Raw genomic sequence first — 26,558 nt, 5'->3', positions numbered from 1 at the left:
CCACCCCCTACATATTGATGTGTGTGTGTGCTGGGTTGAGGGGGGTGGTTAGAGGGTGTGTTCAAAGTTGCAGACCGTAACACGGTCTCCCTTGGCTTTTGCTTTTCAATAAGCTCCCCGAGGTCTCCCCACTCACCTGTGTATTTTCCTGGTCAGCCATGACTCTCTAATTTCTATATTCTTCATGTTAAATGTCCGTCTGTTCTGCTACTCACCCCAAATGGGATTTGCAAACCCATGCTAACCAAGCTTCAGTTCTCTGTTTTCCTACCAAGTTTGTGCCTGTTAGCTAACAAAGTGAAGTACCTACACACTCAGATCTAACTTAAGTCTGCTTCTTTTGGAAGAAAAGCTGCTGTTTCTTGCAGCCATCTCCAAGATGGTAAAGCTACCTTTCTCACTGACAACACCGGGGAAGGGGAATGGAAGGATTCCTAGGCAAGCAGAGTAAAGACTCCTGCTATTCTACTGAAGTTCTAGCATTTTTCTAAGAAGAGATGTTTCTCAATTACATGTTTGCCTTTGGTCTTGAAATGATAGTTTTTATAATTTGCTCAGTTTTATACATGGCTTTTTTCACTGACCTTTTCGTGGCCCCATAGCCACAACCATCTCAACCCTCCCCCTGCCCCATTTGTGATCCTTATATTTTCTCTTTATTTTATTTATTTTTTTAAAGTTTATTTATTTATTTATTTATTAGAGAGTGACAGAAAGACAGTGAGAGAAGGAACGCAAGCAGGGGAAATGGGAGAGGGAGAAGCAGGTTTCCCACTGAGTATGGAGCCCGATGTGGGAATTAATACCAGGACCCTAGGATCATGACCTAAGCCGAAGGCAGAAGCTTAATGACTGAGCCACTAGGTGCCCTTTTCGCATTATTTTAAAATATGTATTTATTACTACTCTCTTCCTTATAACATCGATTTATTTTTAGTGCTAAAGGTGAACATAGATTCAACACTCACCCCAGACTTTACATAAATCTCTCCCCAGTCTAAAGTGTATTCTATTGGAGAATCCTCAGGAAGTGCTCATGGGAGCAATATTCCCTGACTTCCCTGGCTCTCACAGGTTTTATGTAGTCTTCATATCAAAAAGCTAATTTTGCTGAATATAAAATCATTAGCTCACATTTTCTTTCCTTGAGTACATTAAATATGTTGCTACATTATTTTTTGGCATAAAGAGTTGCTGTCAAAAAGTTAATAATAATCCTATTTTTCCATAACTGACTTTTTAAAAAGCCATTATAGTAATTTGCTTAATGTCTATTTTGAGCCTATTTTCCCACTTTTTCAGTATACTCTTACAATATGTATTTGCTAATCATTTTCTACTTTAAGAAACTGTACTTGAATTATAATTTTTAGTATTTTTTTCTATCTACCACTTATTGACTTTAGTGCCTTCTATTATACACACTTTCAATCTTCTTTGCTTATCATTTTCTTTGAAAGTGATACTTTTTCTTTTAAAATTTATTATTTATTATTTAAAAATTCCCTTTTATTTGATTTTAAAATTTCTTTTAGGAAATTTTAAGAATTAAAAGAAATTTTAAGAATTTAAGAATAAATTAAAAGAAATTTTTAAATTTCTTTTAGCATTAACTTTTGGGCCAGTATGTTCTTGTTTTTCTTCTAGTTTGCTCTTAATTTCTACAATGAGTTGTTATTTCCAACCCATTCCTGGATTCTCTCACCTGTCTCTGCTGAGCTTCCTTCTTTCCAGTTGACTCATTTAGCAGTCTTGTTAAAATTTTTTGCAGCTCCTATCATTTCCCTTATTTCTTTCACTTTGTTTTGAGTTATTAGTCTAAAGTCATTATTTATTGTGAAATTGTCTTTTTCTAAAATGCTGCCATTGTTGAGGGGATATTCTTTTGTTTTCTCTTCTCATGGTCTCTTTATGTGTGATTTTACCCCATTCCTTTTCTATTGCTTACGCTTAAGGTAAATGCATGTTGATTTTTGCTATGGAAGGGTGGACCAGGCTAGCTTTTTTAAAGTCTTCAGTGTCTCTAGAGCACTGTCTTCTGTTATTTTCAAGGTAAATAATATGCTATTGTACTTTCTGAGATATACTTCTTTTCCTTCTATCCCTCACTTTTATCTAAATTGCTTGTTTGCTTTCTCCTTTTGGACCTATCCTATTTAATTTGGATTCTACTCCCAGGGTTTTCTTCCCAGTACGGGATCTATCTAAAAAGCACCCGCTGTTCCAACACTGACAAGCCTCTTCTTGTTTCCCTTGAAGGCACTGGTAATCTGGTGCCTGCAAACTCCTTTCTACATTTCTGCTGCTGTTCTCAGATTAGTCTGCATGTCTTTCCAGTGATTACCTGTTGCATTTAGTGGGGGATGGGGGAGGGGGTAGAGAGGACGTTCTTTAGTTCTGAGGGAAATAAGAAGCCCAGTCGATTTTCTTTGTTGATTTCTGCTCAGTTGCTGATACGGCAGTGGTCCAGTGATTTGTCCCCATCTATTAATGGGGACATACTGTTAATGAGTGTTCCTACACATATTTCCTGTGTGTTTTTAGGTTTGCTGCTCTTGTTACTTTGTCTGTTTTTATAGGGAGTTTCAGGAATATTTAAAAAGTGAGGTTGGTTGCATTCCCAACTTCCCAGAATCTGGATCAGCTTTACAAAAATTTAATACGTACGTATTTGGGTAATATATATTAAAATATAAATAACATACCAAGTGTATTTCATGCACTTCTCAAATATTAGTGCCTAGACCATCATCCTCTGTTTAAAATAAACTTACGTCAGTAAAACAATTATAAAAAACAATTACAGTAATATCAGGAATAAAATTAAATAGTAGTAATGACAATAATGATGGTAAGCAGTCCTGGCAAGCAGTATCAGTGGTAGTATACAAATAACTCTATTTGGAAGTGCTGTTAATAGCTAAATCGTCTTAACCATAAAAGAAAGGATTTTTTTTTCTTTTAATAATGGGATTGGAATAATATTTGGAAACGGTAATGAGGAGCAAGAAAAGCACTGGTCCTCCCTCCTCATTTTGAGGAAATAAGGGCATAAGAAAATAAACAGCCACTATTTGAGAATGATGTAGGAAAGATGTGCCTAATGGAGAGGCCTGGTTTCAATTAAGGAAGGCAGGAAGAACGAATTTTCAGTAAAGCTTCTGTTGCTAAGACATTGGAATATAACGAAGTCCTACAGGCTACATATACCAAACTGAGAAATATTTCACTTAAAAATAAATGCTGTTAATAATAATGAGGATACTCATATCCATTAAATTCACAGACTTTCTTAAAAAAATTATTTATTTATTTGACAGAGAGAGAGAGATCACAAGCAGGCAGAGAGGCAGGCAGAGAGAGAGGAAGGGAAGCAGGCTCCCTGCTGAGCAGAAAGCCCGATATGGGGCTCGATCCCAAGACCCTGAGATCATGACCTGAGCTGAAGGCAGAGGCTTCACCCACTGACCACCCAGGTGCCCCTAAAATTCACAGAATAAGTAGCTGAATGGTCAGAAGAAAGCTGTTAGTATAAGGATAATCCTTGCTATATAGGTTATAGTAGTTTAAATAAACTAAAAACCCAAACTGAGAGAACACATGATTCAGTAATTGGAAATGACAAACCAAATGATGATGTATATATATGACAGCAAAAACAATCGAGCAAAAATACGGGGTAACATTTGTTGGTTAAAAGGACTGCAGCATGAGAAAACATATGCATACAAACAAGAGTTGTATAGACATGGGAAAAAGAAAATCAGATTTTCGGGATATTAAGATGGTAGAGTTCATTTGTAAACTATTCTTTGATGTTATTGTAGTTTAGTCACAAATGCGTGTGTGTGTGTGTATGACTTCGCAAGGAGAACCTGGGAAACTGATATTTGTCTCTTATAACCTTTAAAATGAAGAATAAATAAATAAATAAATAAATAATCCATTAGCATTAGTGCCTTCTTCAGAGTTTCCTTATGTATCTTTCTATATCATTCCCTCTTTGGAGGAATATTTATAAGTTCTAAAAAGACAGCTCAGAGGGGCAATAAGGCAGTAAAAAGATTAGCGAACGGCAGAGTCTGGCAGGAGGGAGGGATGAGTAGGTGGAGCGCAGAGGACTTTTAGGGCAGCGACGCTATTCTGTGTGACACTACAGTGGTGAATACAGGTCATTATACAGCCCTCTACACCTATGGAATGTTCAGGGCCAAGAAGGAACTCTAATGGAAACAAGCTATGGGCTTGGGACGATAATGATGTGTCAATGTAGCTTTATCAATTGTAACAATACAATCATCACTGTGATTAAGGATGATAAGGGGGGGAGGGGTGGCTTGTGCATGCATGGGAGACAAGGGAGGTGTGGGAACTCTCGTACTTCCCATTCAATTTTGCTATGAACCTAAAATGTCTCTAAAAAAAACTTTAAACCTATTAGGATTTTTCATAGGATAGAGGCCAGGCTATAAAGTTTTATATTCCAACTGATCAAAAAGATATGATCTGAAGCCTAAAGCACCGTTTTGGGGTCAAAGCAGAGGAACATACCAGATTGTGAGTTGGACTCTTTTAGGGGAGTTTCCTTGTAATTTTTCAGTGATAAGCAGCTCTACGATCCTCAGTGGTTCCTTTTTGCCATTTATACAATGAGGAGTATAGTGGGGTTTTGCCTTGTCCTAGGTGTCTCCTGAGGGCAGATGAAGCTCTCCACTAAAACTGTTCTTGTTTCTTTCACAAAAAGCATTTTATAGACCGATCACATATTCATGTCTCTTTCACCTATATTTTGTTATAGTCACACAGGATGAATTGAGAAGCAGCCATGTAATAGAAGTACAGATAAATCAGACTCTGGAAATACCATGCTTTCAAAACACCTCCTCAGAAATTTCGTCTGAGTTCACCTTTGCATGGTTGGTGGTAAGTGTTGCCCTTTTCAGTGAATAACTACAATGATCTTTAAATATTAATGAAATAGAAATGAATAAGAAGTAATAATAGGGAAGGAAGCACACAGGTAGAAGGTTGAGGACTGGCAGGGGAAGGAAGGGTGAGTACTAAGATTCCTTCCAACTCAGCAAGCCTCTGGGTCTATGAATACAGTAATTTAAAAATTAGTTCCTAAAGGTTAGTTTCTATTTCAAGCCATATACCAAACCCTAATTACAGAGAGAAAGGATTGTGATGGTGTCCTGGAGAGGAGCCACATGCAGCAGAAACCCCTATGCACAAATAATTGTCTTATAAACAACATATGCAGAGGGAGAGACCCCTTTTCCTAGAATGCTTGCTGCTACATCCTGGGGAATACGCAACATTCCTTTAGATGGGGACACACAAACTCTATTGCTTACAAGATACAGGAGGAAACATACACAAGAGAAGCAGGACTATATGAGAAGCAGCCATCTCAGTTGTATTATCGCCACAGGCTGGGGCAGGCCCATAGCTGCCATGTTTTCTGACATCGGAAGGGAGGGAGGAAGGAAGCGATAAAAGGGAAGGGAAGAAGGGGAGGGGAAGAGAAGGAAGAAAAGGAAGGGAAAAAAAAAGAAAAAGAAGCCAGAGACCTTGATTTCTATGAAAAACTTCCCAAGGCAATCCAACCAAATGGCAGCTAGCTTTAATCTCAATCTATAGTAAACCTCTACTATTGTTAAATTGGTTGATGACACAAGACTAACACAAAGATAACCATAAGCACTGTTTTGAGAATCACATAATGGGGTGTTGATTTAGATGATCCAGAACATGATTTTGATTATTTTTAGATTGTCATCAAAATGAAAACACAAGATTTCAATTCTTGCCGAACTCCTAGATCTCCATGAATACAGTGGCTGATACACTTGCAAAACGCTGTATCCACATAAATGATCACTCATATTATGAGTTACCTAAATTTTTGTGGACTGGCTTAGAAACTAGACCCTTCATATACAAAGATCTGTCTGACAATGTGCCAAATTCAAAATAATGGACTTGCAAGCAGGCTTCAGAACACAACCTACTGATGAGTTTTCAGTATCTAGATACATTTTTTTTTTTTTGATAGTCAGTAGGATGAAAAGAAAAAAAAAATATTCTAAGATAACTTTCTCAGACTGTCCTAAAATCTACAGTGTCTTTTTGTCATCTGTCAAAAAAACACCTTCTTTCCCCTTTGTACGGTTTGGTTTCCAAAACGTAAATCTTCCTGTTGTTACATCTATCATTAGTATAAGTTGTTCTTAACAAACTTGATACAAAGAGGCTCTCAGAAAAAAAATTGAAAAGAGGAGATGATCTCAAGAGGGCAGGAACTGGCTGTCCTAGACATGACAGCAATGGAAGGTCACTACACCTTGTTTGTGTTATTCATAGCTTCCACCCAAGGGCAAACATTTCCACTCTAATACCACAATTTCACTATCAAGGGGAATCATCAAGTTTAATAGTAACAATAATACAGTTTAATAAAGCTTGACTGTAGGGATTGATAGTGGCTGGTAAATTGATCTATAGTGTTCTTATCTTATCTAAAGGCTGGGTTATCTGCTTTTCCAAGCACGGGTCAATACTTCAGCCAGCCTGTGTCTTTTGTGTGACTATGAGCTTCTCCAGGGCAAAAAAACTATGCCACTCATTTCAAAAATCCCTAGCCTCTCGTTTAGTACCTAGAACATAGTTGCTCAACAAAGACTCAATAAATAATTGAATGGATCCGTTCCTCTTTGTCCCTCTCCTCCACAGTCCTATTCAGTGGCCTCATATTAAATGGTGGTCACTAAATTCATGCTGCCTGTTTAACTGGTTACTGAGCATCTCATTAGGTATCAACGACTAGATAACTGATAAGGCATCTTCTATGTGGTGGTTGTCTTCAAAGAAACGAAGAAGGCTATGAAGACATTACCTGTGGATCCTGCCAGGGCATGTGAGATAAATAAGGGATGAAAAGAGTGCACCTAAGGTCACACAGTGAGGCAATCCTAAACTTCAAGAACCTCCAGCCACGCTGTCACTTTGAAGGATGCACCATGATACAGATGACTTGAGGAATCTTTTTGAAAGAAACTTCTCTTCAAAGGGAACATCGTATTGGCAAATGTGCCGAGGAAATTCCTACTGCACATTCCCTTTTAAATGTCAAAATCTATTTGCTCCTCCGATTTACATCTGTGCTCCGCACTGTTGGCAGCTGTGGGATTCTGCAGGTCTGAGAGGAAATCCGCTGATGTGCTCATATTAGGGAATCCACTGCAGCTGGACACAAATACCCCTCAGTCTATATTTTCGTTCTTTTATCTCTTGTTAAACTGGTAGTAGTAATCATGACAAGCCAGTTGTTTTTAAAAACGTGACACAATGCGGCTTTTAGGAAAAGGTTAAAGAGCGGAGGTGGTGAAGATGAGCTGAGGAGGGCAGGAGCCTGCTGGACCAAGCTCAAAAGCTGCAAAGTGCCCCTCCCCTTCAAATGCCGCACTAAGCCCTGGAAGCAATTTTTTTTTTTAAGATTTTGTGTATTTATTTGACATAGAAATAGCGAGAGCAGGAACACAAGCAGGGGCAGTGAGAGGGAGAAGCAGGCTTCCCACTGAGCAAGGAGCCTGATGCAGGACTCAATCCCAGGACCCAGGGATCCTGACCTGAGCCGAAGGCAGACGCCTAAATAACTGAGCCGCCCGGGCATCCCTGGAAACAATTTTATAAACTAAAATTATTTTAATCTAGGTCACTGAAAAACAAAAGGCATGTCTTCTTGTATGTTGGATTTTTAAAGACCTAATTAATTCTGTTATGACACTCATGGGAAAGGTGGTCTTTAAGATCCCTCAGTTATAAAAAAGTATTTGTACCTGACCCCATGCAAAGGCTGTGTTAAATGTGTTCATGGGGGTGGTTTCTTTGCATTTGGGGAAGTTACATTCCAGGATGGCAACTACATTGAAGTAAAAGTCGTCAGATGCAAATAGTGTATCCTACATTGATCTAGTGTGAGAGGTAATTAAATAAACACGAAAGGTTAATCCTTCAGTGGACACTGAGGGTTTATGTACAGGATGGGATAATGAATTAAGAAGTCATAGGATGTTTGTGTTTAGATGGTATGCAGTTGGTGGGTAAAGGACAAGCAATACTTCTCTCAGTTTATGTTCTGACACACAAGTATAGAGTCATCTGGGAAATTCTGCAGACTTATCCTGGGAGCTTCTAAATACCATCTGATATTCTGTTTTCATTCCAGGGTATCACCCTGATTTCCTACAGCATAAATTTCAGTTCAGTCCAACAAACATACATGACTCCGTTTTGAGTGTTAGGTCCTGTGGGGATACAAAACTACATGGCATATATTTCCTGCCATGAAATACAGCTTTAATAAAAACATAAGAAATGGCAGCCGAGAGGGAAAATCGTTTGGTTCTGCATAAATGGACCTGGAAAATCTTCTTAGATTATGTTTGAGCTGGATAATTAAAGAACAGCTGGCCAGCAAACATCAGACATGTACTACACCACGACCCCGGGACCGTGAGTACAAGTTGGAAATGGAGATGAAGAGAGAGATATCAAAGAAATGTTTGATTCCAAAGTTGGTGGATAAAGAAAAACCCATGATTTTTCTCCTTAAAATCATGAAAAGAAGTCTATATCAGATTCAGACAGTTCAATATTTGTGATAAGGGCACATAACTAAAACCTATGTGCTTATATTTCTTTATATTTCTGTCTATAAATAAATCTTTTCTATATCCTCTTCTTCAATATTTGTAATCTTTTATATTTAAACAAAAATTAAATGGGAATTATAATCAATGTTGGTTTCCCATGCCTGTGGGAAGCCTAGCTATTCAGAAAGCAAGACTCACCTTCTACCTGATGGCAGCTGACCCTAATCGTCCTCACTGTAATCAGAAATAGAGTAGTAGCCAACCCACAAAGGACTCACAACCCATTGTGATAATTGGGAAAATATTGTTCTGGTGCTCTACAAAGGAGACATGGGGAGTTTTGTAAGCAGCCCTCCTTGACAGCACTGACTGGATGGAAAATAAATGGAAGAAATGTGAAGATAGGAAGCATTTTGGAGATAAAGAAGCAATAGCTGATACAATTAACAGAATTTATTGAATGTGCTATATACTCTCAACACCTGACATGGGCTGTGGTCAACACAGCCAGGTCTGACATGGTGCTCAGGCCAGCCTGGAGATGAGATAACATCATTAAATCAAATAGTACCAAAATCTCTTTTCTGTATTGGAAATTCTGGTTCTAGGGCAAAAACAGGAAAGCCTTCATAAATTATTTTAAGGTTTGTCATTAAGGTCATTGAGGGACATATAAGAAGAGCTTTTCATGATTCATTATGACCCTGCCCAACCCTCATCATGCCAAATATTTTATCCAAATCCTGCCCAAAATTAAATTATACATTTATTTCTCTTCTATGGGTCCTGATTTTGAGGGATTTTTTGTGAATTTATTCTTCTCCTCAAATAGACTAGAAGCAGAAAAAGCAAGGACTGTTTGTTCTCTACTTTTATGAGGCTGAGTATAGCAAAATCATTAACGGCATGAGTTTTGGGAAGGAAATTGTTGTTTTCAAATTCTGGTTCCTCTGTTTACTGTGTGACCTCGGAGCTAGGATTAGGGTGAGGTGAGCATGATCCTCTCCTTAGGTACAAAGTTTAAGGGACTGCCCCCAAAATAGTAATTAAGATACATATATTTTTTTTAAAGATTTTATTTATTTATTTGACAGACAGAGATCACAAGCAGGCAGAGAGGCAGGCAGAGAGAGAGGAGGAAGCAGGCTTCCTGCTGAGCAGAGAGCCCGATGTGGGGCTCGATCCCAGGACCCTGGGATCATGACCTGAGCCAAAGGCAGCGGCTTAACCGACTGAGCCACCCAGGCGCCCCTAAGATACATATTTTAATGAACTTTTTTTTAAAACCAAAATTTAGGGAAAATGCATGATAAACAAAATATCAAAATTTTAAACAAAACTAAGCTGTTGTTTTTGTCTGCTTTGAGACCCAGTTATGCTATTCACGAAGTATTTTCCAATTAGACTGTGGTTTCTGGGACTTCATAGTATCGTGTCCCCCATGGGCACAACTTTACACAGTCATAAAAATTTCCTAATTGTAGATTTTTTATTAATTTTTTCCACCTGGTCAAAGCATGGGAGAATATTTTACGAAGAGTATATAGAGGTGTACATTTTTCCTTTTGTCTCAGAATTCAGTATGACTTAGGACATGCTGCCTAACGAAGTTTTAGATCCCTCCTGTGTAAAAGGGGATGATTATAGTATGGACCTGACACTGGTATTGTGATGTATAAAGAAGGTAACACAAACTAAATAACTTAGCATAGTACCTGTACTCAGTACATATTTAAAGTTCATATTTAAAGGATCCATTTTATGACTCTCCATGATTCTTCAGTTTAGCCTTGCATATGGTGAATTCTCATGAAATACAGATGGTCATCAGTGAGGCTGGCGGACAGCGAGTTTGTCTTACTTGGGTATCTACTGAGTGTCGGGACCAGACACGTGTACCATACATATTAGCCAGTTCAGGCCGCATTCCTCATTAAATCATATGGGTCCTCCAATTTGAGAATCCCATTAAGTTTTAGGAACATTTATTAACATTTTTAAAAAGTTGTCATTTTTTTTTCTTTGAAAAACGAGAAAAACACAAACAGGGAAGAGTAAAGACTCGGTACGAGACCAATTACCGGTCTGTTTGCAGCAGACCAGGTTACCTAAGATCATTATTATCAAGTAGAGTTGAGGCTGACCCCTATCACCAAAGTGGATCAGTATATCATAAAAGAGCTCCTTCAATCAACAAATTGCCCACACCTCCACAATTAGCAATTTGTATAAAGACCTTTGGGTTCCTGGAATTTCTTTTAAATTTTTCATTCTGGATACTCAAAAAAAAAAAAATTCTTTTTATTATTTTGTGATGGTTTGGTTTTTATTACTGCATGTTGTCTCTGAGGCTTAATTGTCCCTGGACCTGGGCATCTCTGCTTTTTGATGCTGTGACTCAAATACCTTGCGTTGTTTGATCTTTGCACAAATTACTTAGCCTTAGTTTATTCCAGATTGTCATAAGGAATAAATGAGACTTAAAAGGACTTTTCAGAGTATCTAAAACATAGTAGGTGCTAAATAAATTTAAACTATGATTAGTAAGAATATAAAATTTTAGTAGTGGTGGTAACATAATATTAGTATTGTTTTCCCCTTTCCAGCTCCAGACGTTTCATTGTTTGCCTGAGCTCATTTTCTCCCCACCTCATCTCTCCTTTGCTCTGTGAAGGCGGCCATTCACACGCAGGTTCTTGCCTCAGCCCCCTATTTAACTCTGGCATCAATTAAACTATGCCAGCCAGCCACATGGAGCTACACAATAAAGCAAAGGCAGCTTTTGTCTTCCTAGTCTTCAAGCTCGGCTTCTGACTGCCTTTCTTCCCACTACAAAGTAGCCGGTGGAAATGTTCCAGGTGGGGAGTCATTTACTCAGTGACCAAGAAGCCTTTTGAACTCTTAAGATCCTCACAAAAACAGAACCTGTGCAAGAAGCGAGAGCTGTGTCAGTGAGCAGGTTCTGGAGACCTGCAGGGGGAGCCTGCTTCCTTAATGATTGGCCTCCAGATCAGCAGCCATGGACTGAAGGGCCTTCCATGGTCTTCTGTCACCACCCAATACTAAGGACTCCTTTCAGAGGCCCTGTCTCCAGGATACAAGCTCTCTCCCTTTAATTTTCTGTGTGTATCTTCATGAGGAAGATAGCAGCACTGACACCTGGTTCCCTCTTTTGGGGGGGACAAAGGTATGTACATTGTTTCAGGAGGAATATCTTGAGCAGAGTATCATTCTTTGCAAGGGGCACTAACTACATATGGGTATGTAAAGCTGATACCAGTCCTAGCCATATGACCCTAAAGAATGGTGTCTTACAGAAGAAGTTCTATGAAATATATTCTGGAAATACCTGTATGAACTATTTAAGAAGTCTGCCTTCATGTTTCCCCCATTTCTGCTCCTCACTCATACTTGAATTCTCTTACTCACTTAGCTTCCATTTCTACTACTCTGAATCATCTGGCTTTTTAACAGATTTAAGCCAGAGATTCCAAGCGACAGATCTTTCTTTTCGTTTGTGTGTGTGTGTGTGTGTGTGTGTGTGTGTCTCCTTCCCCATCAAATGTACTACTTGCTGTTCAACTTTCTTCATCTTAGTTCTCTTCATTTCCCACTGATCTCTGCATGTCATGATTCATCTGCTGTTTACAGTTAAATCAGTGGTTTTCAAACCTGGATCCTTTGAGGATCTTTTTAAAAAAATGCCCCAGCCTAAGTCTCATCCCAGAACCACTGAGGTCGAATCTCCAGAGGACAGACTTTGGGCATCAGAATGTTTTCAAAGCAACTCAATTGAGAATATTAAGTTATACTAAAGAAGAATGAGGGCATAACCCTTCCTTTACCCTTGTGCCCCTCAAGAGTCCCCTCCTCACTGGCCCTTAGCACATACACTGACACTGACCAGCACAGTGAAATCCCAGGGATCTTGTCCATGGAAATTCTGGGTATGGCAAGAATAATAGGAGCATTTCTTCACAGACGCAAGAAAGGATATGGAATAGAAGAACGAAATACTTCAAATAAACTCTGATTTGTGGAACTCAGATTAACATTTACTGTCTACCCTTTATGTGTCCTCCTTGAAGGTAACAGAAATAAAGACAGAAGGGCAAGGACCAAGACTAGGAGGCACCTAGGGCACAAAATTTAAGGAGCACTTACTCTCAGACGCCCACCCTGCACTTACAGGATCCCGAGACTGAATGCCTCCTTAAATGCTATGCCTTAGGGGTCTCTTCACCTCATCTTAGTCCTGGCCCCAAGGGGAGCTAAAGGAGCCCTTTTCTAAAGGGAAGATAGAAGGGAGGACAACTGTCATCCAATTTAAGTGAAGATTTAAAACAAAGCTAATACAGGACATCTTAGCATTAAGATTCTTGAACTTAAAATAAGAACTACGGTCTTTCATTAGCCCCCAGTGCTGTGCCCTCCAAATCCCACCCTGATATGCAGCTTATGGAAAGTTGTGGAAACAAAGTTCTAGTCAGAAGATCATCAAGTTTCTACTCACTTTAGGAGAGGGTGACTGTAGTTGTGAACTGACAAGTGTAAAGATCTTTTCTCTAGTAATATACTAAGTATCTCTTAATTTCAGTTCTTCATTCATCATCTCTATTTTTACAGATATAAATGAATTAATGCATATGGAACATCTAGCCCAGAGCTGACATGATTGAGTGCTTAGTAACTAGTGACTATTTCTTTCAGCAGGAGAATAATGGAACTTGGGAAACACTCATCACCCAAGGTCACTCCATCAGCAATTCCACATTGTTTAAAGACAGAGTCAAGCTAGGCACAGATAATAAACTCTACCTCTCTCCAGTCCAAATCCATGATGATGACCGGAAGTTCTCCTGCCGTGTTGTGGTAAGATCTGGCAAAATCTTGAGGCATTCCACCACAGTCAAGGTTTTTGGTAAGAGATTTTGTTCTCTGGGCTCCCTGCTATCTTCCTGTCCATTTCTCCTGCCTTGCTCCACTCTGGAAAGAAAGTGCCTTGTTAACTGGAGAGCAGCTCCCCAGGGTAGCTACTCTAGAGCTGTTGCCCTTGAGACTGTCATTCATGGTAAGGGTGGGAATAAGGAGAGAAGTTAAAGAACAGTGATTGAGTTGATAGAATAAAATCACACAGAGAGTAATTAATTGGCCCTAGATTGACCAGTTTCCCGGTGACCACTCCTTATTTACAACTTTAATGTTTCCTGCAAATACTGGAAATCTCTTTAATTATAACTGCCAAAATCTAATTACTTAGTTGTCTAATTGTCTCGGTTGCTTGTGGGAGGAAGGCGAAATAGGGCCAGTACGAGAAAAGAAAAATAATAAACACAGCTCCAAAGAAACTGCGGGAGTTCTCCCACCCCCAGCAGGGCCAGGGCCTCAGCAAAGGAGCCTGTGGGGATGGCCCTCTGTCCCTGCATTCACAGAAGTGTGGGGCGGAGCTGAGATATCCACCGTGGCCTCACTCAAATTGCACAGACTCTGCAGGGAGGAAATCTGGGGGAAATGTGAAAATCCTACTTTGCTCAGTGATGCATGGCAATATTAATAAATACAAACCCCTGGCTTTGGATTTTTTTTGTTGTTGTTGTCTCCAAGAACTGTGTTTTTTTTTTTTAAAAAAAAAAATCATTTTTAAATGAAGGCAAAGAGAAAAGCAGTGATGTGGAGGAGCAATTAATTATTTTTGCAAATGAGGTAAACAAAAAAGATAACAGAATCTAAGGGCATGAGCTCCTAGATTTTTCTTCAGTTCTCTGAATGACTGGAAGAGTGAATCATCTTTGTTTTTACTTAGAATCTTACTGCATTATTTTTAAAGATCAGAAAGTTCAGGATGTTGAGGGAAATGCAGACCCTGTGGTGTATAAAGACGGAAGCAGCTGCAGCCAAGATTTCTGTAGTTTGAAGTCTTATGCTTATAGCCCTTCCTATATTGCTCTCTGGCTCACCCTCCTTCCCTCCCTCTCCCTCCGTCTCTCCTTGGGAGATGGGCTAAGAGATAATCAATCACCCCTGATGATCAGGTTGCTTATGGAGCCTGAACAGTGCTCTGTGAAGTGGTGGGAGAGACTGTTTATCTCTCATCAATTTTACCCTTCACTCACTTACTGGGGCGTGACTGTCTTCGACCCAACATGAAACGGACTCATCTGGCCTGACTTTAGGCAAATCGATGAAGGCAGATATCCAGGATGTGAAAAGAAATGTCGATTCCAAGTTAGACGAACTATGTCCCATTGGACCAAGGGTTTTTGCTCCCCAGCTTGATCTAACTGCCTTGTCAACACTTAAACTGCACCCCGTATCTCTCTGCGACAGATACTTCCATCTTCGTCTCGAACGCTTCCCTCTCTTTCACCTCTCACTCTTCTGGCCCTGTTGGTGTCTAGAGCTTGCTCTCAGTTCCGTCTTTGATCTTTCAGTAGAGGCTTAAAAATAAGAGGTTCTGCCTGCTCGTTCATGAGTTCTTCCCTGCTTCCTGGCTTTCCCCCTTTAGTGAATGGGCTATCCAGGCTATGCTTGGCTGGTCTCATCTAGTCCTTAGACAGTGTGTGTGTGTGCCACCAAGTGCATATTACAGTGGCCCTGGCATGGAAGGAAAATACATGTCTTATTCAGAACCCACTCAGCATCCCTCGGTGATTCCTCAAATAGAACAAGCCAAAAATTAAAACTTGAAAACCTTGACATAAATACCCACGTGTAGCACTCCAGCTTGGATGCCCTAAATCCAGCTTATTTCTTCTTCCTTAATAATGCCTCCATTCTCTAACAGTCCAGGGACCAGAAGCTTCCCCAGCATCCTTGCTACTTCCTGCCCTTCTCTCACTAATCTCCTCTGACTTTACTTTCCTTAGCAGGGAACCTGACATCACAGGTTTGCCCCCTCCTAACCCCTGACCCCTAAACCCGATTGTCCTGAGCCTCAAAAGAAATTTACATTTTCTTTTGTCTCTCTAGCACCCTTGCAGCTTTCGGTACCTAGTCTTCCTTTCAGGTTCTTCATTTCGATGGTATTTGTTGCTAATATGAAGTCAGAATCCCCGTCATCCCGTTAGGGTTGTAGGGTGTATTTTGGTTTGGGTTCTGCTGAAAGAAACCATGGAGACAGGATTCGAGTTAAATTAATTTATTTGAGATTTACATATTGAGGGAATTTATGGACGGAAACATCAGGAGATGAGTGGAAAAACCAAGGAAGGGAAGGAAGATAATGAAATGTACATGACCATGCCCGTTACCAGTGTGGGCTTAGAACTCACTCCCACAGGGGAACTCTGGAAGAACACACATCAGAGTTCTCTCCCAAATAAAGGCAAGGAAGTTGGAGTATTATCCGCCAACTCCCCATCTGTTATCACCATTAGCTCTCTAGACTTACAGTTTGCCCTACTTGTGGACTAAGTGTGCTCCTATAAATTCTTAGGAGGGACTCATTAGGTATGCCCAATGAGAGGCCTCCAACACGTAGAAGGAAGTGCCACATGGCTGTACCAGGCACTGACAGTACCTGTGACAGGCTTACTGTCTGCCGTCAAGAGCTGTCTTAAAGTCACTTCAGTTCAACATAATGTACCCAGTGCCTATTTTGCGCTGGGCACTGTTAAGTGCTAGAGATGGACACATGAATGAAAGAAACAGCCTGGCTTCTAGGCACTTACAATCTAGCAGCACATCAGAATCACTGAGATATTCTCTGGTGCTTTCTAAGATCTGTATTTTCCCTGAAAATGTAAATTTCTTAAGAACAGTGAAGTTGATCTGTCCACCTTTGTTTCCTAGGCATGTGTTGGGTGTTTAATAAATATTTGATGACGAATCTTACACACCCATGCACGTGCACATGTGCACGCATACGTGCACGCACACACACACACACACACACAAATGGTGGCCAGGTCAGATGACAGTCAGTGCCACTAACTGTGTTTTGTTTGCCTTTAAGCTAAGCCAGAAATTCCCATGATTGTGGAAAATAACTCTACGGATGTCTTGAGAGAGGTGAGTCACATTGAAGCTTTTGAAGATCTGTAGTATAATATGCCAAGGTATGTTTTGTTACATCATTGTCCAGAATGTTTTCTCAAAGCACCTTATTCCTTGGCCCTCAGCCAATTAATTTCTGGTGAGGAAGAAGGGAAACTGAGTTGATCCTAGAAACCAAATGGGAATCTTACTTTCTGACTTCGGGCTCTTAGAACATGTGATCTGTAATCCTTATTAATCCTTAAATTTTCTGGAAAAATTGTCTCAATAGTTTAATGTTCTCCTTAATAAAAACTGGAGAAGATAGTAAAAGAAAAGTAGGACAGAAAGCAGTGTGAATCCTGTTATAAGAATGAGACCTTTGCTCAGCTGCATTTAATTTGTTCTAATCTATTTCCTATAGCAGCTTTCCTGTAGTTTTTATTTGGAAGTGACAAGAGGAAAAATGCCCTTCTGTAACTCCTTCAGAATCCTGGCTATTCCTCAAGCAGTAGGAAAAAAGGCAGGTGGAAAAGTTTCTTGTAGGTAATTCCCAGCCTCAAGTCACTGGGTTCTGGGCTCACTTGCCAGCTCTTCTTGCTGGCTGTGACCTTAGGCAAAAAACTTCTATCTTTTTGGTCAGTTTTTCTATCTCTATGAAGAGGATAAGAAGAGTATCTGCATCTTGTTGTTCTTAAGAATTAAATGAAATAATGTGTGGAAGGCTCTTAGTATAAATATGGCAGATACTAAGCATCAGTGAACATTATAATTGTTGCTATATTGTTATTACTATTAGTGTCAATCAGCTGTCTTGGGACACTTCGACTTAATTCAAACTTTTCAAAATCCCAAGTTGTAAAATAAATATTCCCACAAATTCTCAAACACTTCTTGCTACATGGGATGAGAGAAAATTACACTCATATTCTAGTTTCTTCTAGTCCTTCGAACACTAAATAACTTATGATTTCTGGTCCTGCTGAATATCAGTCATTTAATTTGACAGCTGCATACAAATCATACCTCAGACTCTGTGGGATGGTTTTAGATGAGAATATACTTGTGTCTGCTGTTTATTTTATGTGTTAGTCTCTTAGATAATTGGTGTTATAATCCTGAGTATATAAAAAAGATTAAAATTTTTTTTCTTCCACAATTAATCCCAACTTTATTAGTGGATTTCATTTCAATAGTTTGACTAAAACAAACTCATGGCTCAATGTTTGATAGGTATTTTTGTTTCTTATAAGGATTTCTTGAAGGTCCTTTATGCTAATGTTTACAGGTACTAAGGACTCAATTCAGATACGGAACCATAAGATTGGACCCAAGAATTTTAGTTAAAGAGAAAAAAGACTTTCTCTTACATGTTATCAGATTTCCTCTTCTGTACCCATGCTTACCTGGGTTCTGACTAGACAACTCAGAGAACCTTCCTTTTGGGGAATTAGTGAGTAATCTCTCACCGACTCTTTATAACCAGAGACAGGACACAGCATGTCTGCGGATCTTTTAGGGTTCTGCCAAACATTAGTAATTCTTTACCCTAATATTCTTAGAGTCCCCATTGTATTTTTAATAGCTTCTTAACTCTTCAAAGTGCTTTCACATGCTTTTATCGAGTCATGCTTTCAGTGAGCCTTGGAAAAAGGTAGAGTATGAGTCATCTTACTGATGAGAAATTAGGGCCCGGAGAGTCTACACAACTAAGTTGCTGATAAAGGGCAGAGCCAGGACGAGCATTTGGCATCCCTGATTCCAGGCAGGACAGTGTAAGGAGAGGAGCCTGTGGTTCAGGGGCACAGAGAACTAATGTCGAATCCTAATCTGACCACTTCCTGGCTACATATCTTCATCCAGTAGTTAACCTCCACGAGTCTCAGCTAAGTCACCTAAAACTGGGATCGAGATTAATATTTCACAGGGTTCTTGGGTGAATTAAATGTATGCACAGTAATGGAGTACCTCGCCCATGATAGATGTCTCGGGAGCATTTCCCTCCTCCCACTATTTATCATTCACCTATTCTCTTTCACCCATCCCTTCATCTGGATAAATGTTCATAAATCTCCCGTGTGATTGATTTTAGGAGGCAGTGTGGGATAATGAAAAAAACAGAACATAGACTGTGGAATCCGACAGGCCTGGGTCTGAATTCTCCGTCATTTATTAACTCTGGCCCCCGGGACCTTGATTCCTTAGCTTCCTCATCAGTGAGCAGGGAAAATGATCCCAACCCCTCAGGAGTGATACAAAGATTAAGTGAGAGAACATATGCAAAGTGTCTACCATCTGGCAACCATAGGGTTGGTTCATGGTCATTTCCAACCCCCTCTTCATTCCTGAGAAATTAATCCAACATGTTCCTATGAGATGGCCTACTATGTGCTATGTATTCACTACACCAGCAGCCCTTAGTGTTAAAAGTAATAGGGATTTGGTCAGTTATGAGTTATGTTTATGGTTAATTCATTTTTCCTGAAAAATAGAAAAGCCCCCAGATTATCCTAAAAATGATGCTTCTCAGGCTTTGACATGCCAGGTTTGTCCAAGCAGAGTGGGTGTCATATTCTTGTGAGTTCCATGGCAAGGCTTAACCAGGGCTCCAGCGTGGCGCACAGCCTCGGCCCTGAAGCTGACCTGGAAAGGGAGTCTTTACTGAAACCACAGGGCCCCTTTTTGTACCAGACTTTGTATTCCAATAAAAGATGCTGGCCTAGGAGCCATCAGCTCACAGTCCTGGCCCTGCATACCCTACTCTGATGATGCAGCAAACGAAGGCACAAGAGAGATGCATGAAAACTCCAGAGTTTATGCAATAGTTCGGACTTCCCATGAGCCACATGTGTCTGTATTTCATTCCTGTGCTTTCTGCTTTAACACCAGCATCTCTGTGGATCTCGTCCTTGTTGTTCTCTACCTTTATTATGTTTGACAAAAGTTAGGTGAAAAAAATATATATAGAAAGAGCTACCTAACATGAAACAGGAAACAAAGGTAGTTGGGGTTAAAATGCCTGAAAATGGGGCACCTGGGTAGCTCAGTAGATTAAGCATCAGACTTGATTTCCACTCAGGTCATGATCTAAGGGTTATGGGATTGAAACCTATGTCAGGCTCCAAGCTCAGCTCTGCTTCTCTCCCTCTCCCTCTGCCCCTCTCCCACACTTGTGCATGCTCTCTCAAAAATAAATAAGTAAATCGTTAAAAAAAAAAAATGCCTGAAAATGAAGAGAAGTTAAAATCATAGGAGACATGTGAAGTAGACGCCAGACTCTAAAAACACATGTTATCATTCAGCAGTATGACTCTGGTGGCTCTTTGAAGATTTTCACTGTTGCTCTTTATTTCATTGTGATTTTGTAAAGCCTGAAACTTCGTGGATCCTTTGTCTTTCTTAAACTCCATTTCAAGTGTACATGTGTATGCGTGTGTATGGGTTTAAGATTAGGTGTTAGAGCTTTTCTTCTTCTTTCTTTCTTTCTTTCTTTCTTTCTTTCTTTCTTTCTTTCTCTGTCTGAGGACACAATAAGGCTCTGATTTCCAGGGTCCAGCCACAGGACTCCCAGCGGCCCTCATCATGTGCAGTGGTGAGTCTCTGAGCTTGCACCCCAGCTGGAGAGGGCCCTGAAAATGGCACCGTACTCCTTTGGACTCCATATGGGAAGTGAAATCTCTAATATCAGGCTGGTTTCTGGAAAAAAGGGAGATTAAAAGTCTGCAGTACAGTCTGGGTTTTTCCTAAGCTTGTGTTTGGACTTGTGCTTGTTCTACAAACAGCTCGCAGAGAAGACAGAGGTGGCTGTTAGAGCTGCAGACAGTCTAAGAACAAGCACTAAGAGGGAGCCACACACAGGTAAGGACAGAGCCAGGCAAGAAGACATCATTATACCAGGATCTAGTCCGCTTTCTGGAAGGTTGTTGCCTGCCCGTAAAGGGCTTGGGCTTATTTATGAGACAATGAAAGACTGTGTTTATTAGCTGTTGTCTCCCAGCTCCCACCACCTCTCACCCACCCCCAACCCAGTTAAAAAAAAAAAAAAAGGTTCTAGAGGAATCATTCAAAATAAAAGTCAGCTCCAGCACAAAGGCCACACTCCTTGCCAGTTGGTTTTATTCTATTCCTGAGTGAACAACATACTCGGCGTATTCTCAACAGCCCAGGGAATTGTTCTCTCCCTATGGGCTATTAGCTTCCATTTTTTCAAAGCATCTCTGAGTATTTAAAAATGAACTTCTTTTTTTTTTTTTTTTCCCCAAAAAATCAGGGAACAGTTGGCATGCAGCCAGCATCTCAAAGACAGGGATAAAATCCCAAACCTATAGCTCATGTGAATGAGAGGTCTGTAGGGACAAGACAAATGCAACCTAAGTGTTACAAACTGACCTCAGAACCTAGGAAAATGTTCTCTGTCCCTCAGTCTCCCAGGTCTCTCATCTTCTCAAGGCGAATTCCCCCAACCCTGGGGGGTGGGGAGGGGATCGGTCTCTCTTCTGTGTTCACACTTCTTCTCTATCCCTTTTTCTTTCTCTTCTGGTTTGCTGCCTCTTCCTCACCCCATCTCTCCACCTTCCCCTTTTCCTTTCTGAGTTTCTCTCATCTCTTCCTCATGAAATCCCTCTTCAACAGACCTTAATATGAAATTGGATTATATTTTCAAATATTTATGAATAAGTTTCTATATCTTCTGTTCTTACTGTTTCATCCGAGTGAGCTGAAAAGTTCAGTTCTCTTTGTGCCGATCACATAGGAATGATGTATGTGTTAGGTTGTTGGAAAGACAGGATTCAGACAGGTTGTGCTGGTGACACAGCTTTAATATGAGCAGGTAGTACAACACAGCACCAGTGGGAGAAAGACCTGCACCAGATGGGGCCCGAGATCTCAGGTGCAGGCTTCTATGTCCATCCACAGCTGCACCGCACAGAACAAGCTCCGTCCCCAGTTCTCAACTGACCACCGGGATGTGTGCAAAGGCCTGGGCCCCAGGAACCCTGTGCTCGGCTCCTGGTGGGGTCCCTTAGAGTGAGCTGGTCACATAGGGACATTCCAGCCACCTGACCAGCCTCACCTGTCAGAACCCTCAGCTCCACCAAAACCAAGTGCAAAGCATAAATCCCGTTATTTTCACTCAGCAACACAGCAGGGTGGTTCGTTCCGTACCCAAAGTGACAGACCCATGATGGCAAAACTGCACTTATCTCCAGTTAATGCATCTTGAAGTTTTGATCAGGACAGCTTTAGGAACCCTATACATAAGTGTTTGGTCAGCTGACCCCTCCTGAGATTAACCTACTGTGCACTCTGTCTCTTAAAAACAAAATACTTTCTATTTACACTAACGTGGCTCTTTGCTGTGAGCCTCAAGTCTGTGTTTTCAGAACAGATACCTCCCAGACTGATTACACAAAATGGAAGGGATGCGCTAAGGCAGGCTGCTCCTGCTCCCTCTGACAGGCTTCCTTCTCGGCCCTCACCTTCCATTTCATCTCCAGGATGGCCTTCTCTACCTCCTCCAGGGCTCGCTCTCGCCTTTCCACTGCCCTCTCCCGCCATTCCACGGCCCTCTCCCTCCTAAGCACCTCCTTTTCCCTTTGGCTGGCCCACAACGCCAGGGCCCCCACTTGCTCCAGGAGCCGGGCCCAGTCACCCTCGATCCCTATGGGGAGCTGGGGCCCCTGGGGCCTCGGGTCCTTGCGCTGCCCCACCTGACCATGGCCAGTCCTCTCTAGCTCCTCTCTATGCATGCTCTTCAGATGTTTCCACAAGGCTGTGGTGCCCACGTTAACCCCGGGGCCACGGCTCACCTGCCTGCCGCACAGGCGGCAGGTGGCATATTGGTTGGGGTGGTGGCCGGCACGAACAGGGGCCAGGTGGAAATACTCCCATACCTCTGAAAACCGGGTCCCCTTGTTGTGCGGCAGAGGGGCGGGCATAGCTCTCATGAAAGGGCCAACCTGTTCTCCCTTCTCCCTCACTGCCTCTTCCTCCTTCATCTCTAGGTCTCCTTTTGCTTTCATCCTGGTTCCCTCCTCTTCCTCCTCTTCCCGCCTCATCCTATCTCCTCTTCTGTAGCTTTCCTTGAGCCAGAAGTCTTAGCTCAACCACAGCTAAAGCAAAATGAGTAATTGGGAAGGGACTGTAGTAACTCTTGGGCATTCACAACAATGGTCAAAGGCTGGCCACACCTGAGTGGTGTGGTGTTTCCTCCTTTCCGCTTCACGGGAGAGTCAGGGTGAGTCAGAGCCACATGAAATGCCCTCTGAGGCTCCCGTATACATTATCTCCAGGCCCCAGATGTGTATTGATCCCTCCTTGTCTAGACCAGAAAGGCAAAGCAAATGAGTCCAGAAATCACAAAGTTCATCAGTAAATTCAGGGTCCTCTACAGATCAAGCACCATTCCATACGTTTCTGAACATTGGAAGTGTCAGGTTTTCTCTTGCTTCCCTCCTGGCTGCTTCCACTGTGTCTATGCTCGTGGATGCCTGTAAATGGGTTTTGGAGGCTCCGAACCCCCAGGCTGCTCACGACGTCCAGGGCTGGGGCATCACTGGCCTTCCTCAGAGTAGGGAGAAGCACACCCAGAGAGAGGCTGACGTGGGAGACACTCGCACTTCCTGAGAACTGGTGCAACAGGCAGTCCAAACTCTGGGGAATAAAGTTCCCAGTGTGAGGTCAGTTTGCCCCTAGAGAGGTAGGTCCCTCTGGGAATGAGATTCTAAGAATTCCGAACAGCAGGCTTAGCTGTTTTCAGCAGGACGAGCTGGCATGGACAGAGGAGAAGGAGGTGGAGCACATCTCCAGAGACCTGTCGCCCGGTGGTCCTCAGCAAGTAGCTTACACTTCACCTTCCCTGGCACCATCACCTGCAAAGCCAATAGCTGAGAAGACCTTCCCGACAGCAGCTTGCTCCAGATGTTTGCCTGATTCACCCCCACCGAAATAAATAGATGGATAATTAAATTACATTGTAAAAAATAGCCTGACATCTCTCTCCTTTTTGGGGTCATTTCTTAAGTAATGGAGAGCCTTCTTTGTCAAGTTTTGCAACCCCAAAGAGTTAGGAAACACTCCCACCTCCCCAACCCTACAAGTGGGTACTTACAGTCAAGCAAGGCTCTGAACGTGTCTCTGAGGGCTTTGGTGTGGGGTGAGCACTCCTGCACGCTGTGGGTAGCTATTAGCTGACTCCTGCCCCCAGGAGGAGGGCACCTGCAGTTACTGTTCCCTCCCACATCCAGGGAAGCCTCCTTTCCAGGTAGGTGTGTCCAAGTCTGCCCACGCACTGAGGCAAACTTTGTCTCTGCTCCCCTCCCACTCCAAAAAAGAGGTTCCTGGAACAGGGCTGGTAATAAAACAGTAAGTCAAGCACCTACAGGTCTTAGCTCTCTTTCGAGATAACCTGATCATCTGACCTCTTAAAGCAAAGGAAAATACTGAAGGGGGAAAAAGGGTGAGATTTCAGCAGAGAAACCACAGGCCTCAATGACATCTGTGCTTTCAAATATTTTGTCCAGTTGTCAGACCATGAGTCTCAACGTTGGGTTTGGAAACTATGGAAGTTGTAAATATAGTCAGTGGAAAAGAACTTGCAGGAAAGGGAAGATTAAGTGAAAGGAAACCTCCCAAGTTTAAAGAAATCTGAGATGTTGAGAGACAGATTTGAGGTTGCTTTTTATTATATTATGTAAGTGGAATTGGCAAGGTTGAATTGCTGTTGGCTTGTATTCTCAGTTGGAGGGAAATAAAAGAATAGTCACATAATAGTCACATAAATGCTATTATTTATCTATATGTATATTTAGGAGGGAGAACCTACCAGGAGGAGACAGGAACATTTTGAAGAAGGTGTCCGTAGAAGGAAAATGCTTGAGTTATAGAAAAGATGGAAATGGCAGACTAGAAAACAGAGACAGATGAATTTCAAGTGAAGAAAGAAGGTTGAGGGGAGGAAAGACTCCAAAGAGAGGTGAAGACTGGGTAAACGAATAGGAGAACTTTAAAAAAAAAAAAAAAAAAAAAGATTCCTCTTTCTAAACTAAAAAAAATTATTTTTTAAATGATTCTGCGGAAAGCCCTTCTGAAAAGTTTCTGCCCAAATTTAGGCAAACTGAATCTGAGCTCATTTACAAATGGTCCGCGTTTCAGTATTTCATCTACAGAAAAAAAGGAAATGATCGTTCTTACAGCCAGATGTGAATTCACTTTTCCTGACTCTCCAGGCTCGCGCTCCATCCAATCTCCCGCCGGCGTCCCTCTGCTGCCGGGACAATGCCCCCAACTCACAGGAACCCTTTCCATCTCTCCAACTTTGCGAATTCCCCACTAGTTTCCGCAACAGCCCATCTGTGGAGTCCAGGCCCCTCTCTTCCCTGTCTGCAAAATACAACTCTGTTCTCCTATTCCCAGAGTTCACCCTTCTCTGCTCTCCTACAGAACTGCCCAAATATTTTCTGCCACTTACTACATCATTCTTTGTGCAATTGCGCAGGTATTCTGTGTACACTTAGAAAATGTGTTAGAGAGACCAGTTCTTTGGCTTGTCTCCTGAATGCAACAGCCGTGCGTTAAGTGAGTGAGTGATTTTGACTTCTCAACAGAGGAAATTGTGTGTGTACACTCATGGGTGTATACACACAGACTCTTGTCCATATATACTTCATATATATATTTTTTAATGTAACATGTTTTTCTTCTGACTCATTTGGAAGTTCCCAAACTGCAGTAATTCTGCTTGCTCAGCAAAACCCTCCAAACTTGATGTTTCATAAGAGGTTTGACTTCAGTTTGAGCTGGTTAAGTCTGTGGCTTTTCGAATTTAGAGAGACTGGGAGGGAGGCGTTCAGGACAAGAACCACATTCTGAAACAAAAATCTTGGAACACAGTTTGGAGGTGGTGGAGAGTATTTGAAATGTGACTCACTCCATAAAATGTGAATTTAGAGAATCCACAAGAGTTAAAGTTTTTTAATATTTTTATTATGTTGACAAGAGATTTCTTCAGTAAGCCTGTTGCCTTTATAAAATAATGGAACCCTTACTTGTTCCTGATATTACCATATCATCATCTTACGGTGGGTTAACCAAGCATGGAGAAAATGAGTCATGAGAGTGGTTTAAAGTATTGCTGTTAACAGAAACCTTTACCACTTTTTTTTTTTTTAAACATTTCATTTCCTGTAACTCTTACATCCCTTCCTGGACCACCTGAAGATAAATACCAATCTTGGGCATTTTACTGAATTAAAGAAATTGAACCCTCTTTTCTTTATTAAATAAATTATATTTTAGGGGACCTGGTTTTACATTTGATTTTCCAGGACAAAAAGTGACATTATGTCATAGGTCTGCATGGCTGATCCATGCACGGGTCTCCATTGTCAAGTACAGAATGAGTGGAAACACTGGCAGCTGCCGTGTTCTCTATGTGCTATTCTGCATTCCACAGACAGTCCCCTCTGAAAGTCTGGTGATTTCCTTGGGCTTTTTGTAGGGATGTATGGGGAAGGTGCTAAACTGTACCTCTGTAGGACCTCACCAGAAAAATGCTACTCTAGTATCCTTAAATTTGGTTTCTCAACTCTGCTCAGGACCAGACTCTCTGGGTATTATTAGTCTGTGGGGAAATTGGCACCCCAAGTATTACGTATAGTTCATTGTTCTTTACTAGTTAACTAGTGAATCCATCCATTGTGGAAAATATTTGAGAACAAGAACCAGGGCTGGCTGTGTGTGAAATACATACATTTCTTGATGAGAAAACAAAAAACTATGAATGGGATTATAATTTTGCAGTGTCTCCAATAAAATAATGAGGATCCTATAAAGTCTTATTGGATATTTTCACCAGGCTGTTGAAATAAACTATCATCTCACGAAGAGCAAATACAGTGTTGGAAGTAAAACATAACTGACCCTACC

General features: G+C 41.3%; 2 protein-coding genes across 7 annotated transcripts in view; one reads left to right on the top strand and one right to left on the bottom strand.

Moving 5' to 3' along the window:
* CD96 (CD96 molecule) overlaps positions 1-26,558 on the top strand; it is an 89,981-nt gene that overhangs the window by 14,285 nt on the left and 49,138 nt on the right. For 4 of the 6 annotated variants that reach the window (XM_059164190.1, XM_059164188.1, XM_059164191.1 and 1 more), the window contains exons 3-5: positions 4,799-4,923; positions 13,368-13,578; positions 16,612-16,667. In XM_059164190.1, the coding sequence (XP_059020173.1) occupies positions 4,799-4,923; positions 13,368-13,578; positions 16,612-16,667 (392 nt within the window). The remainder of the gene's footprint in view (positions 1-4,798; positions 4,924-13,367; positions 13,579-16,611; positions 16,668-26,558) is intronic. The other 2 variants (XM_059164193.1, XM_059164189.1) reach the window with 1 other exon arrangement.
* ZBED2 (zinc finger BED-type containing 2) lies at positions 22,025-22,986 on the bottom strand. Its single transcript, XM_059164196.1, has one exon. The coding sequence runs from the start codon at positions 22,688-22,690 to the stop codon at positions 22,037-22,039; it is 654 nt and encodes a 217-aa protein (XP_059020179.1). The 5' UTR covers positions 22,691-22,986; the 3' UTR covers positions 22,025-22,036.

The sequence above is a fragment of the Mustela lutreola genome, chromosome 2, assembly GCF_030435805.1.
Source record: "Mustela lutreola isolate mMusLut2 chromosome 2, mMusLut2.pri, whole genome shotgun sequence".
In the NCBI taxonomy this organism is placed as follows: domain Eukaryota; kingdom Metazoa; phylum Chordata; class Mammalia; order Carnivora; family Mustelidae; genus Mustela; species Mustela lutreola.
This window is presented reverse-complemented; position numbering and strand designations above follow the sequence as displayed.

Coding starts and splice junctions, on each gene's coding strand:
- ZBED2 (XM_059164196.1), bottom strand. CDS start 22,690: ATGAGGCGGGAAGAGGAGGAAGAGGAGGGAACCAGGATGAAAGCAAAA.